General features: G+C 38.5%; 1 protein-coding gene across 2 annotated transcripts in view; it reads left to right on the top strand.

Moving 5' to 3' along the window:
* The window catches only part of ephx2 (epoxide hydrolase 2, cytoplasmic), a 75,140-nt gene extending 60,713 nt beyond the window's left edge, over positions 1–14,427 (top strand). The window contains exons 16-19 of one of the 2 annotated variants that reach the window (XM_034018042.3): positions 567–636; positions 1,206–1,286; positions 1,666–1,724; positions 13,497–14,427. In XM_034018042.3, the coding sequence (XP_033873933.3) occupies positions 567–636; positions 1,206–1,286; positions 1,666–1,724; positions 13,497–13,581 (295 nt within the window). In that variant the 3' untranslated portion in view covers positions 13,582–14,427. The other variant, XM_059025548.1, reaches the window with a different exon arrangement.
* The last annotated feature ends 2,197 nt before the right edge of the window (positions 14,428–16,624 follow it).

The raw sequence follows: 16,624 nt of genomic DNA, 5'->3' as shown, positions 1-16,624 counted from the left end.
CCTTTGATCTTGTATTTATTGTATCGATAATACAATTTAACTAATGCTGTGGATTTGTCTAAAACAACAGTAAAGAAATTCACTGCACGCAATTCCTCCATTATGGAGGCATTTTTTCCCATGACTGATAAATGGTTGGAAAGACAATTCCACGGATATACCTTATTTAGCACATTAGTGAAGCTTTATAACTCCAATAGAGCAAGTTCAAACGTATATGACAAGACAAGGTTGTGTCTGAAATGAGCAGACACGTTTCCCTTAACATGTCTAACCAATCACATCAGGGAAATACAGTTTATTATTCCCACTCCCGTATAGCAGCACTCTTTCAATGATCTAACAGAACTGTAGTTAGCTAATGCATAGTGGGTGAGACTAACTTTTAATAGAATTCATATTTTATCCCTCACAATATTCTGTTCCTCTTGGGCCCAATACATGTCAGGACAAGAGCCAGCAGTCTTTGATTTACTGGAGCAGGGGGGGGGGTCTTAACGTTCATTTCGATTTGTTTTACACAATTCCGTGATCCGCAGAAAGTAAATTGTGTCCTTTGCCTTTAGGGGTCCACTGAACTGGTACAGGAACATGGAAAAGAACTGGCGCTGGGCCTGTGCTACCCCAGGGGGAAAGGTAACTGAGAAACAAACCACCTCTGTCATTAGAATAATAACATTTTCACACTTCCCTCACTGTTTTATTGTTGTTGATCTTTTAGTTGTATCCTACCCGTGTGGGTGTTTGAATTTCTTTTTCATAATTCAGTGGTCAGCTCCCGTGAGAGGGAGAAGGAAACATCATTCAATCATGAGACGGCCGAACTGCCTTTCACATACTGTATTTCAGTCTTCTCAGTGTAAATGCTCTGAACACTGACCATGTGCACTACAGTGTTTTAACAATAACACCAGTAAGAAAGGCTTGAACAGAAAACACAATGGTTCTTTGTATGTTAACTTTAAATATTAATTTTATGAGTAAAGGCATAAGCATCTGGTATCTATTACTAGACTTTCATTTTGACTTTTTGCTACAGATCCACTTCTATAGTCAATAGGGCCCCATTGTTGGGTAACAGTGCCCCATACATTGATTGATAAATTAATTGATTTAAGTAATTGCAGGGTTATTTGTTTTTTTTATCAGATAATTTGTTTCTCAATCCACTCATATGCTGCTATGTTCTCACTATGTTGCTTCAGATTATGGTGCCTGCTTTGATGGTAACAGCAGGGAAGGATCCAGTTCTGCTTCCAGTATTTACAACTGGCATGGAGAATTTGGTGAGTGTCTGTGCATATGGGTTTTTAAAATTTATTATGGTATCTCATGCCTAAAAAAATGTAGGGCCCTACTCATGCCACATTAAAAGCACATTGAAATAATGGTAAAGATAGGCATGGTAAATCAAGTATGGTAAATCAACTTCGGTAAAATAGTAATAGTATAGTAAACTTCTGAATTACCTTGCAAAATTACTTTAGTAATGGCATTACCAAAATTGTAAGTAGTTTTAAGTTGTTTCTTGTCCATTTTGAAAATGTAATTTAAGTTTTTCTTTCTTAAAAATATATATTTGTCACTAATATCACATCTTTGAGAATCTGTTCCTGACATTTGTTTCTCTGGGACACTTTACAATTTGAATATTCTTTTTTCAAGATTCCCAACCTAACAAGAGGACACATTGAGGAATGCGGACACTGGACACAAATGGAGAGGTAGGGTTCTATGTATTTTTATACATTTCTGATCAATTTCACATAGCCGATGAGGATGACTGAAGATCAAGAGTTGATTGTCCTCCCTAGCCCTGCTGGAGCGTAAAGGAGGCTGTGTGGTCCAAAGAAAAGGGCTTGTAACCTGGAGGTCCCCAGTTCAAATCCCACCTCAGCCACTGACTCATTGTGTGACCCTGAGCAAGTCACTTAACCTCCTTGTGCTCCATCTTTCGGGTGAGACGTAGTTGTAAGTGACTCTGCAGCTGATGCATAGTTCACACACCCTAGTCTCTGTAAGTCGCCTTGGATAAAGGCATCTGCTAAATAATAATAATAATAATAATAATAATAATAATAATAATAAAGGGCAATAGAATGCATCCTGTTCCCAGCAAAGATGTTCAACTTGGCACAAACAGGATTCGAACCATGTTTGCATGACTCACTCTGCACTCCAAGCTGATTGAGCAAAAAAGGGTCTTGATCCTGATAGGTACAGTAGGACTCTTTGTTAGATATCTGAGGTTTGAGATAATAAACAACCAATCATCAGGCTCACAGTAGTATACAAACCAGTAGATCCAGTACTGCACTGTGAGTATGCATACATGATGGATCTCTTTTAAATGTGTTTTGTTCTAAACAGGTTCTCAATTGTCAAATAGATCTGGCATAAGAGTATTTTCTGTAAGAGAACTTTGTGGGATGCTTAACACATATTTTAAGCTCTTCGACAATCAGAGAAATATATAGGAACCAGAGCAATTGTCAAGACAAGTTATCTTGTCTGTTGTCCCCTGAAGCATGGTTGTCCTGACATGAAAAGGGTTAAAAAGCGATGCCTGAAACATGCTTTCACCTGAAAAGTTAATCATAACTATCACATTCCACCAACACCTCTCTAGAATTATTATTGTTGAGATTATGTTGTGCAATTTCCATTAAAAAGTCCAATATGCTTGGCAATTTGTTTCCATGCCAACAAGTTTCTTTCCTGGTTGCTGCCATATCAATACATTAATCAACAGACACTGTCCTACACATATAATAGTTTTAACCCTACTGTGAAATGTCTACCTTTTTGAGGTCTTCCTGACATAACGGGCAAATATCCACCGAAAGTATAATGTATTATACTTTCAGAGAGTCTGAAGATTATTAAGAAAATAACTTTTTCACTCTATGATGAAATATACCCTATGATTACCTAGTTACCTCATGTATCTAAAGGACACAACGGCAACCTAGATCAGTTTCACGAATATCAGACTTTTAACCCAACTCATACTCATTTTTCAGTACATATTTATTCTGCTGCATGTATGCACGTCTCAGCTGGACACTACAGAGTGGAACAATGTACTGGTCCATGCAGGGAGAATATCAGTCCTTGATATTACAGATATTAACACCAGCAGGAGACCCTCTTCCCAATATCAAGCATCATTTCTTATGATTGAATGACCTGTTTATTCCCAAGTTGTAGCAACTTGAGCCATATTAACAGAACGTGGAATAAATTGATTGAAGATTGCACTACATTCAATGTGTGGTCTTTACAAGTTTGCATGTTTAAATGTTTCCATGTTTTCCTAACTCTTTAACCATTGTCAAAGAGATGCATGTCATATACAGAGTTCATCTGTAGTGTTTATACAGTAGGATTTGTGCAAGTCTTTTCCATGTACACATACATGTTATACATAAGTAATCTTTTCCACATTAATGTTGTAGTATATTGGAAAAAAGTAGCATCATTAATGGGGGACTGTCACAAAGATGGCCAGAGTGGGTGGCGTCAGACCAGAAAGGAATACACAGACACAGACAGTGGTTGTGATGAGCTGAGTGCAATGGCTGCACTCAGCGTTTATTAACAAATAAAAGGTTTGAAAACAACGGAATACAAAACAGGACACGGCACTACACGCCAAAAATAAACAGACGAACAAAACGGACTAGACAGTGCACAGACAGACGAACAAAACACGGTGAGCAGATCACACTAATATTTACGTTCTTATTTATTTTAACTCCTCTCTCTCTCTCTCCCGTTCTCCACTCACCGAACACCTAACCACGAGTGACTAAAAATGTGCCTATTTATACTGTTGTGCTGGGATTCAATTACTAATTAATTATTCACTTGAATCCCAGCACGTGAATTAATTCTGTGCAACCCCGTGCTCACATATTACATTTAACCAGCACGTGAAGTGATTTGTGCCCTCCTCGTGCCTAAATATAAATCTACACTTTTTAAATACATGTGAAACACAGACCCGTTTATATCCCGTGTACCAATGACTATACACCAACATTAACACACGCAACATACAGCAACACATAACACACAAAATACACACAGGGGCGGGCACTTTGCCACAGGGACTTATCAAGATTATTGTTTTGATTAGTTACAAAAAATCCTGACATAATGATTTCCATTACACGAGAGTAGATGTTAAAACTTCATGCTGATTTGAACTCGGCTCTCTCCAAGATAAGCACCAACTAAGACGTAGCTTTACAGTAAACTAATGTGATCCATATGTGTCTCCATCCATTTACGTTTCCTTCCATATGATGATGTAGATATCCTTCTGTCTGGTGTTAATGGCTGAAGTGTAATGCTGGCTCCAGGGATCAGCTTATTTTGCCTCCCTGGCGCACCAGCACACACAACGGCTGCGATGCTGGCTCCGGGGATCAACCAAAGTGCGGCCTCCCCAGCGCATCAGCATGACAACCGTCTGGATTGAGCTAAGTAGGGTACATCTCTGGGGTTTTCAAGTGGGCACCTTCCATCCTCAGTGTTTCGTCGACTAGCCCACGACACCTCAAGATGTTTGATGCTAAAGTTTAAACATTTAGGAAATGAAATGGAATCTTAACACCCCTGCTGTGATTTCTATTATTTGAAGATATTTTGGCAGCATCCCCTGAGAGGCTATTACAGTCCCCTATTGCTTACTTCACTCTTGTTCTAATAGGGAAATGGAGCAGAACTTGTAAATTGGATTTCTCTCCTTCCTACTCTAGTATCACAAAAGCCATGCTTCCATCTGCCATGGGGACCATGTTGAAAGCAGCTTGAAATTCATCAACATAAAACCGATATCAATGTGGGGTTAACTTCAGTGCCCCCCCCCCCCCCCCATATTTCTAGTTTATGTATTTGTTCATGAGACAGCAGTCTTATCAGATGTATAAGTGTAGTTGCTACTGATGGGCCATAATAGGGACATGACTTGTAGAAAATGAAAGTTAATTAGTTGGCCTGTCCTTTGCTGATATAAATTTGTAAATACATCTGTAGCTTAACCTTCAGTTCAGAACAAGCAAAAGAGCTCGCTAAAGTCTTTCAGCAGTCGTAGAAAATCACTGCTGAGAGTTATACTCTACTCTGTCATTTACAAGTCATTTTCCATGTTATAGTACACTTCAAAGTAGAAATAATTGATAAACTGAGTACTCTGCAGACTTGCTTATTTCATAGTCAGCCAGGCAAATAATTGAATCAATTAGCACTTCCTAGGTGTTCCGAGCCACAGTCTTATTAACTTGAACGTGTCACCCCTCCAGGAGGACTGCAGCACTGAGGAAGCCCACAGTTTAAAACTGAACTACAGGCTTAAATCTAAAATGAATTATCTACATTTTCATTTTGGGATTTCATGTGTAGGTTTTTTTTTGTTCATTCTTGTCCATTTTTGTTAGATAATTGGAGGAAGATATTTGTCTTGCCAAAGCATTTTAAATAGAAAGTCATTTCTCTAACCTTTCACTTCTCACTGAATGTTTCAGAGTCCATGTTTAAACGGGTAATGACTGGGCAGTTTCACTTCCGGTGATGAGTGATGAAGTGTATTTTATTATATAGTGGACTGCACTTTTGAAATTGCTATGGGTGAGGTTTAATAGGCACTACTGAAAGAATCCCAAATTTGAGACATTGTAACCCCATGACTACCTTCCCAACAGCGTCACTCCACGATATTCTTCATTAGACCCCTAAATAATAGCTGAGAACAGTTAACTTTTAAAAAATACACTTAAAAAGACAAAATATTTAAAGCTTATGTAAAGCCTATGTAAATATAACAAATACAATGCAACACATTAACTGCTGTTGGTATGTTTGCTGCAGGTCACATGATCTGCTAGCAGCTAGACAAGTGGTACCAGGAAGCAGCAGCGCAAAAGGGGATCAATTTTTGCTTGTATGAAAATGTATTTTTAAAACTTGTGTTTTTATTTATTTTTTACTCAAAAGTAGACATCAAAACTGCCTCTACTCAAAATATTACCAAACATAAAAAAGCAACCTGCTGCTGAGAGGAAGCAGGCCAGGCTGTCACTGAAGTGGGTGATACTGTATAAATTGTCCTCCCCTCCTTGACTCACAAAGCAGAGTGAGGGATTTCCAATCATGGGTGCAGCACCACCAATCACGCTTCAGTGTGACACGGAGTGAACAAAATCCCTATTCCCAGCTGCATTATCAAAGGCTTCAGTCTGAAGCTCATTCAATACATCTTCAGTGACATTTGTTCTACATGTAGACACTGGGCTTATTTTCCTTATTTTCCACCTGAAGAAAATCCAACATTTTCCGCAGCCGTTTAGTCCTGCGTTCACGAGTCTCCTCCCATTAGTACTAGGCTGTTACAGATTTTTTGTTTTCTATAAAACTTCCTTTCTCAGTCTCTTGTGCTCTCCCTTTCCAACTCAAGAGTCACATTCCCTAAAAATAAAAAAAAATGTCAAAAAAGATATTTTTTTAAACTGAAACTGCAAATAAATAAATGACAATATTGTATTCCTGATTGATCACCTTGCTATAGCAATATAAAGCATCTTTCCAAACACAGAATACTGTAATTATTATATAGATTTACCTTCCAAAAATTTGACAGTCACAAACATGCATTGCAAGTGAGTAGATTCAGCGTAAGTTTAAAATGTTTTTTTTTTTTTTTTTTTTTTTTACTGAAAACCCGAACTTATTGGTCATGTTTTTCTGGCAGTTCCCAGGCAAGCTATGTGGTTTGCAATAGATAATTACTTAGGAGTACCAGTTAAGGACCTCCACATCAGGCATTAATGCTTAATTCTTGTAAATTTCTTTCAAAACACATGGAGTAGATTTTATATGTTTATCCAGAGGAGTCATTAATCACCTGGGGGAGTCATCAATTATTCTTAACACCACTGAATCTTACCGGAGAATTCTTCCATTTAATCTTATGAACATCATATTAGGGGGACTGTGTGTAAAGAAAACATCAGTGTGGTTATGAGGGGCTTTTATTCACAAACAAGCACGCTTCAATATTCAACCCTTTGTAAGTAAGTAAATCCTTGAATTTCAGAAATCTGCACCCAATTGCTGTATCTCTCAAATGCTAGCTGGGACACATGATCCATCGGAAGCGCCTTGGCAAAGATGCATGGGATACCCTCCCACCGTTCACATCCCTGAACCCTGCTTGCAGTGAACCATGTTCTTTTAATGAGTTAATGACTTCCTAAATTTATCACCTGTTTCCCAAACAAGAAATAGCAATGCAGCTTACTTAACGTTAACAGTATCCTAGTGCAATATTGCTTTAGGATTCTTCAGTATCTCCCTGTGTATAAATTACCTCTATGTTGTCCACCGATCGGTCATGCAGTTTTCTTTTTTTTTAACGATTATTTTTATAAATTTTCAAATTGTGTCCCAATTTTGGAATGTCCATTTATTATTCAACCTGGCTCACCGCTGCAACCCCCGAACTAACTCGAGAGTGACGAAGACAAGCACTTGCGTCCTCCGAAACGAGTGCCGTCAGCTGTCTGCTTTTATTCACTCTGCAAGCCCGCCGTGCAGCCATATCCATAACTTACAGCGTCGGAGGACCTTGCAGTTCTACAGGCATCTGGCCAGCCACAGGGTTCGCTGGTGTGCGGTGAGCCAAGGAGTCCCAGGCCGACCTAGCCCCTACCCCATCCGGACAGCGCTTGGCCAATTCTGCGCCGCATCCTGGGAACTCCCGTCCACGGTCGGCAGTGGCACTGGCGATCTCTAGGTTATAGGGCGCATCCTACACTCTGGGCGGAGTGCCTATACCAGATGTGCCACTCGGGAGCTCCGGTCATGTAATTGTTGTGCTTTCCCATGGTGGTTTTCTACAAATGTTGTCATTCCAGGAGCAATTGGGAGTCTTGTATTGATGGACAATGTAGTCAATGAAGCCACTGCATTGAAGGAAGATCTGGAAGCACAGGCTCCCCCTTGAGATTTGTCATGATTGTTGATGAGTAGTTGCATACAACTCTCACACAGCTTTCATAGATTGAGTAGACATGTCACCTGTAATTTGATTGACTTTCAGTGAAGTTATGCCAGTTCATTAAATATATTTTTATTTGAATTTTTAGAAATTCTAAAACAGTTTGTGGGAACTCTATGCCCTGACAAAAGTTAAAAAACATATATGCATTATAAAATAGATACATACAGTAGATAGGAAACTTAACATGGTACAGTTATGCATGCAGTGACTGAAAGGGATTGTGACAGGATGGTCGAGTGGTGACGTCCCCAGACCAGGAAGTTGACATTCACACAAGTACTGTGGGTTGAAGCGCTGAGCACAGGTTTATTCAAATTAAATAAACAGAAACACGTTTACAAAATAAGACAGCTCACAGAGCCAAAATAAAAAGTTCAAACAAAAACACAAAATCTTATTAACCAAAACAAGTACCGTGCTTTCTCTTGTCTCTCTCCTACACGTTCCTCCTCTCTGAACACCCACCCTGAACACAGACAAAGACAAGCTTATATACACATGGTCATCTGCAAATTAGCAATCATTTAATCAATGAGGAGATGGCTACATTCTGCACAAGACTTTTAATATGTGTGGTCGACAGCCAATTTGTCAATTAATTATTTGCTGCCGACCATGCATTCTGATAGGATGTAGTCTGGCAGAGACGAGCTTCAAACATCCCCCTTCCAAACCACATGAAACTATAACAATACAATAAACACCAAACAATACACCCAAATCATAACAATAAACCATTCTTTTTCAACCCATAACAATACATTTAGCAGCAGGGCCACTGCCCTGCTACAGGGATATATGGGCTCAAGTGCAAATTACACCTGTGCCAGTAGTTAAAGAGTTATTATAGAAAATGAAAAGTGATTGGTTGAAGCTAAATTATGACAGAATCTTAAGTCTGCAGCTAGCATTTTGTACACTGCAGACGGTGCTGTGTAAAGGACCTCAATAATTTTGCAGACTAGCTAACTGATCAGGTTAGACTTTAATAGCTGTTGCCGGATAGAGAAGGAAGATTTATTGAGCTGATTTATAGATGTGAGGGAGGTCAGGGAGTTTTGATTTAAACAATGTTGCTGTGGCATGGGAGGGGGCCTTCTCAAAGTTTCTTTCTTTTTCCTTCAGAGAACTTTTTCTAGAAAGTTCCCTCTCAATGACAATGACTTGTTTTTTTCTGGAAGCAGTCTGGAAGTGTATACTGTAGACCTTAGTTTAGGTTTGTTTGTACAGTACCTTGTAGGTTTTTCAGTATAGCATAACACACGTCCGCCACAGCACATGACCTTTACGATGAATGTACTGTAGCAATTTAACGGAAGTTACTTCCAATTAGTAAAGAGCCCAGTTTCGATGGATCCTTTTGATTTATGGGAGTGATGCTTCGTAACTGGAGAACATTGGGGTTGAGATCAACATTTGTTTTCATTTTTTCTGACATTTTATTCAATATGTTGTGAGCTTCCGCATAAAAAACTTAATTTGACCATTAATTAAATTGCCACAAGGACAAAACATCTTAATTAATATTGCGTAATAGCTGGCATGAAGCTACAGAACAAGTAGCTCAAACAACCATGCTTCATTCAAAATCCAATTTCTGTAGTACTCCTCAAGGCTACAAATACAGTTTTGCAACACTGCATGCTATGTACTTACGATTGAAGATCACCATAATAAACTCTTGAGCTATAACAACTCATTTCCAAGATTCCCTTTATTTTTCTTCTAACTCTAAAATAATCAGAAACTGAGTGCATAGACTTAGTGACTGAGGATAGAACCCTGCCCCCTGGTTCAGAGAGCAGAGCTGTGCAAAAATAGCTATTTTTCCAGGGCAGTCACACACATCTTTGTACTATTTCTCAACTATGTTGAAGAGAGTTCAATTCAAACCACAGCTGCAACATGAAGAGCTACATAAAGTAGCCTGCAAATGCAGTTGCTGCTTGCTCCTTGCTGTTATAAAAGATGTTACTTTCAGGCAGCAGTTTCAAATAAGAGCAAAGGGATAGAGAACCATGTTTAATTCTAAATCCAAATGTAATTATTAGTCTGTCCAGTTATTTTGTAAGTAGTGCTGTGACTAACCATAAGGCACTGTAAACTAAAATGCATATCCAAAGAGAAGAAAATATTTTCATGCTCACTCATAAAATGCCCTTATTTGTTTTGTAACACCATAAAATTCAGCAATTCAGCATGTCATTGTAAAAATGTCATCAATTGTTTGACATTGGTTTCTTTTCATTCTTTTTTATTTTACTGTCACTTTTGAGAGTCCCTGTTTGGACACAGAAGCCTGCCTGTGTATTGAGCAATAAATACCATTTAGCTCCCATTTACTGTGGCACCATCAAGCACTCCACATGCAGATTGTACCCCTCTTCTTCTAAACAGGTCCCTGCTTTTATTAATCCTCGTTATTCTAATCACTGCTAGGCTATTTTGTCAATTTATTACCAGTCTGAACAAGTGCTATGGAAAATACATTAGCTCTTTATTTTAACAACATGCAACATCAGCACTCTGCCAAGCTTTCAATTTCAGTGCTCCCTCGCTATAACGCGGGTCTCGGGGGACACACAATATGATCGTTATAACCGAAGAGCGTTATAAACAGGGGAGAGGGTGGAGAGAGCCATATACCATGTAATCAACTCTATATTTTTTTACGTGGATCATTTTAATTAGCAGTTTTTAAACTATAAATAGCCTGGCTAAACGGTGGTCATAAGTAGTTCAATTCGAAGCGACAGACAAGAAACCAAGTGCGAGAAGGAGCGCGGGTCGAGCGAGGGGAAGAGGGAATGGGCTCGCCCCAGGTTCGGCTGCCGGATCAGGGCTGAAGTGTCTCGTCTCCCAGAGAAAGCTGAAGCTCGTCTCGCAGCAAAAAAGTAAATACATTAGGAAAGATAACCACGTAATAGGCCTAATATTGATTTAGTTATAAAACAAATGCTGAATTAGTGTTATATTAGGTGCCAGTGCAGCTTTTCTTCAGTTCATGTACTGTATCAAAAGGGAGAGACAGAAACGGAAGTTAGACTGAGAAGTTGTTTACAGTTTACACAACACCGGTACTGTATTTACTGTAGAAATATTGCATGAATCACTAGTATAGGGAATCGGGGGACATGCTGTAGGAGTATTATATCCGAGGCACGTTATAATAGAGAGCCTTTTTGTGAGGGAGCACTGTATTCCCTTTCCACCCATTTTCAAACAGGTCCATTTAGTTTAACTTGGTGTGTATGGTCCCACCCATTTTGCATTGTGACCCCACCTACTTCCCTGAATGCTGGCCCCGAATGCAAATACAGTAGACCGCTAATGAATATATACAGGGGAGAGTGCAATGGTTTTAGATATGATTACCAGACAATACAGTGCAATATAACATTTATGTCTGTTTATTGTTAACAGAAGATGTCTATAATTGTATGGTGCAAGAGCCTTAATTTATTATACTTCCGTCCATGCAACTCAGCTCTGATTGATATCAGGGATACCAGCACAATTGAATAATTAATTCCACATTGAAGACGTACTTGTTTGAGTGTTCCTTTTTGTAGATGGATTTGATCATCAGTAAGAGCTCTTTAGTTTCTTGGTATTTTAATGATAAGCACCCTGGGATGCCTAGGTTTGAATGTATAAGGTATATTCGATTATATATAAGAGTAATGTGCATTGTGTATTTTGCGATTTGATTAGATGCTTGCTGACAGTGACGCTGTTTCAGAATAATTGTGTCCATTTTGCAGTGCCCTGCTGTTGAACCCTACATGCTATTCAGCTGCTCCAGCCCATTAACCGTCTGATCCCTCTGATTAGAATCAGAGTTGGGCACTTGACCTTCAGAACCCTATAGAGCTATACAAATCAGTAAGGCCCGGAGACACTGTGGACAGGAAAATGCTACACAAATCATTACATTTGCACTGAATGCATTATTCATAGACCGACCTGATGATATTAAGGGCTGGATACTTTAAAGATCAGTCAGGGATCAAGTCACCTTGCCACGCTACAGCACCCTCTACTGACCAGGTGCCTGGTAAACTCAAGAGGTCATCTGCAAGGAAGCTTTTGTCCTAGAGGCTGGGAGCTTGGCTTACATCCGTTCTCAAGCTCCTAAGTGTAAAGTGGCAGTTGGCTTGGTGCTGGTGCTTTCATGTCTCCTTAGCTGTTGTGGGGTCTTACTGCAGTAGGGGAGCGTAATTGGGCATTCTAAATGAATTAATGCAGGAGTTAAATTCTTTGATAAGACTGTGGCAAAAATACTTATTTCAGTATTACTTACATTCCATTGAAATAGTGTCCTTGTCCAACACTTAAAATTGCTCTTTTATTTAACTCTGTGAGGATGGATATAGCCTACTTGGCAATTAAATCAATGCAGTCTGAGCTTTACAATGTAAGGATGCTGAACGGTGTTGTAGCGCCACCTAACAGATACAATGCAGCATTACATTTAGCAGTGGCATTTTTCTGTCATCCCTCAACTTCCTGCACAGAATCCCATCCATCTGAGTCACCTAAAGGTTCATGGGAAGTTAAGTTATCTAATTGTTACTTGAGTGATATAGAGTGCAAGCAAACCAAAAATATAATACAAAATCTACTTTTATTTATTTTTTTAAACCCATCTGTGTGGTCCAGTGGTTAAAGAAAAGGGCTTGTAACCAGGAGGTCCCCGGTTCAAATCCCACCTCAGCCACTGACTCATTGTGTGACCCTGAGCAAGTCACTTAACCTCCTTGTGCTCCGTCTTTCGGGTGAGACGTAGTTGTAAGTGACTCTGCAGCGGATGCATAGTTCACACACCCTAGTCTCTGTAAGTCGCCTTGGATAAAGGCGTCTGCTAAATAAACAAATAAATAGATGAGATCTTACTAATGCATTGTAAAGTTTTAACATTACTTCCCTTGATTTAAATTCAACACAACATATCCGAGCATCTTGTTGGTCTTTTTTATAGCTTCCCCAAATTGTCTAGATGAAGACATTTCTGAGTCAACATAAACTCCTACATTTTTTTCATAGATTCCTTCTTCAATTTCAGTATCTCCCATATGGTATTTATAATGGACATTTTTATTGCCTGCATGCAGTACCTTACACTTTTCTATATTAAATGTAATTTGCCATGTGTCTGCCCAGTTCTGAATGCTGTCAAGATCATTTTGAATGACCTTTGCTGCTGCAACAGTGTTTGCCACTCCTCCTATTTTTGTGTCGTCTGCATATGGAGCCATAGGACATTGGCTCGCTTAAACCAAAGAAAAAACAGCGGTGTTTAAGAATGAAGCATATTTTATAAATTACCAAATGGATTGACAGTGTAGGACACACACCCTGATGGTCTGTCTTTCAAATTGTTTTACTCATTTGTTAGGAGGACCTCACATGTCTGAATGTTTTTTGACAGGCCAGCGGAGCTCAATAAAATCCTCATACAGTGGCTGAAGGACACTCACCAGGAGGCCTCAATTCCAATAAAGACGAAGCTGTGAGTGGACCTGCCTCAGTACCTGCAGCACGCTTTCTTCGATGTAACATGGTAGCAAGACATCGCATTGCAGTCGGAGATGTTCAAATTTGAATCATGAGCTTGACCCTCCGAAGCTTTTTCTCTCAGCTGTTTTCCTTAAGCACAAGCTAATTAAGCTCATAGTAAAAGATATAATAGCTCAAACTGCTCCATTTTACTATGACTGTTTATTAACATTATTATTGTACTAATTCTGATCTAATAGGCACTTTTAGAGAATGTTATGGCAAAAAGAAACATGCAAATTAACAATCCTATGTTTGATTTAACACATCAAGTTTCAACTCCAAACCAGCTTTGGTGATGAGGTCTGGCCCTCGAGAGGCATTCTAATCTGGGTTTTTGTTTCAATTGTGTACTTAGTGAATTGACTGTTAGCAATTTAACAATAACTAATTTAGGACCTGCTTGGAATAAATACCTGGACTGGAAAGGACCTCTAGGGCCAGAGTTGTGCACAACTGCACTATAGTTAAAGTGATTGTTGCTAATATTCCATAAATCTTACCAATTTTGCACTTCTATTAATTACATAGATCAGGAGGTATTTTACTGTTGTACTGTCACTTTGACTGCTAATGCCACCGTACTATAAGTCCACTTCCTGTCCAGTAGGTATCATGACCCCACGTTCTCTGCAAGAGATTTACTGGTTATACAGGAGGACTATGTGGTGAGCTTCACCCAAGTCAAAGGAAAACATCAGTATGCGTCCTTGCTCTTGCCTTTAATTTGAATTATTTATATTACTCTAAATGCTCAATGCTTTAAATCAGTACATATTTAAATAAAAACTGATTTGCTAAAATCTTTCTATACATGTTTGCTTGAATTTTATAGTTTTTACTGACAGGGGTAAACATCATCTGATGCAAATTGCTGCAGATTGAATTAAAGAAGATGAATATTCAGGTATACCACTTGGGAAGCCTATTGTTACTTAATGTAAAGTGTCAGTTTGTCTTCAGAGATAATGAGAATATGGAAGTTGACCCTTTTAAAAGTTTGCCGTAGTTACAGAAAAGTTTAATAAAGAACAGTGAAAACATGGTACAGCAAAGGAAAGCTTTGTAAAGTCCAGAGAGGTATGGTAAAGCATATAAAAGCATGGCAAAACAAGGTAAAGTATGATAAATGCATAGTATAACTGTGGGGAAAGCTGCATTTTGTGTTGTACACTTTTACAAGAGACAGAAAGTCCATTTTTTTTTACTGTCTTAAGCTGTTGATGGCTAAGCAACAGTTAAATGGGCATGCTTGTGTTTGCCATGGTCCAGGACCAGTGAGTCAGGGTTATCTTTCATTGCTTCACTTTTACCGGATGGACGAGGTGTTTCAGGATGACGATGCCACTAATAGCTGTGGTGGTTCTCATAGAATAATTAAGTGGGATTCCAATGGATGTCTCCAGGAATCTTGTGGAATCTATGCCTCATCTTTGCAGGGGATGCTGATGGGTGTAAAGTGTACAGCACCTGTATATTTATACAGAGTGGGGCTGAAATGAAGCAACACAGGCACATAAAGTATGGAAAAAATATAGTAATTTCCTATTGTATCCAGTGATTGACTTACAGCAATACCATTTTAATGTAAATGCTTTGTTCTTCGATGCCTTTTAAGTGCCTTGTTTTGTATTCCACCTCAGGCAATCCGCCACACACATCCTGGGTATTGCATTTAGTCTCTCTGCTCTGTAAAGCTTCCAGCTTCATTATCCTTTTGCTATGGTAGGTGTAAAAGACAAACACAGCCATTTATCTCCAGTGTCTGGACAGCAAGGGTTTATTTTATGTGAAGGCTAATGTTTGGGTCTTGGAGAAATCCCTATCTGCACAATTTCAATTAGTGCTGCACAATGGCCTCATTAGCAGGGGTTTCCAGCCACCTACCTGCCGGTGCTGATTAGACAGCCTGTATTTCACTGCCCACACTTATTTCTATTTCACAGTGATTACTGTTGAGTTTGTAAAGACGGATTTACACAACAAACATGATTTCATGGTGTATCAGAATGTTTATACTTGCTTATCCCTTTACAAACCACCTCCGGCTCATAACAGTAATTCCAATTACCGATTTAAGAAGCTGTGGTGTAAGGGCATGTAGTTCTCAAATGCCTTCACTCTGGAACTTGTCTCCATGTTCTATTTAGAGTCAATAAATATTTTTTGAATATAAGCTAAACCCTCACACATATACATACATATATATATATATATATATATATATATATATATATATATATATATATATATATATATATACATACACACAGTTAGATACACGTCAGTTGCGTTTTACTGTCCTTGTATGAAGAAATAAATCAATTCCCATTATATAGATATATATTTAACACGGCTTGGAAAAATAACAACCTCTGGTTAAACAGCATGACCAAGCGTATAGCACGGCTTGTCTACTAGTTAGCTGCTTCACACTGAATAAATCACTACGCACCACTACATTCAAAATTCCATGACAAACTGCCATTTTATTTGTTATTAGTTATAAAACCACTGCCAAAAATGAGTGGTATTTCACCTATTTCCTTTAATATATTTGGGGATGAAACTCCACATAACTGGTACAACACCAACTTTCTGAGTGAAGACAGCAGTCCATCTGAAAAAAAAATAATAATAATAATAATAATAATAATAATAATAATAATAATAATAATAATAATAATAATAATAATTGTAAGTGCACCAGCAAGAGTAGACACATAACAGTAGATGAGGAACAGCTAAATTAGAAGAAGACAAAGATTTAAAAATACACAAACAAATAAATACAAAATAAAAAACTACAGCATGGGCTGGTTAATAAACTTGGATGGACATTCATTTTATGGAAATAAGTCCAAAACATCTCAACAACATAAGGGAATTTTATACCAGTGCAAGTATTTCAGCTGAGGACCAGTATTCAGTCTCCGGTTTTATAACGCTGAACTGGACTAAATACACATTTTAACAGTAGAAGTTTTAACATCTCTGCTG

Source organism: Acipenser ruthenus, chromosome 6, assembly GCF_902713425.1.
Source record: "Acipenser ruthenus chromosome 6, fAciRut3.2 maternal haplotype, whole genome shotgun sequence".
Classification (NCBI taxonomy): domain Eukaryota; kingdom Metazoa; phylum Chordata; class Actinopteri; order Acipenseriformes; family Acipenseridae; genus Acipenser; species Acipenser ruthenus.
Note: the sequence above shows the minus strand (reverse complement) of the source record. Positions and strands in the feature narration are given on the sequence as shown.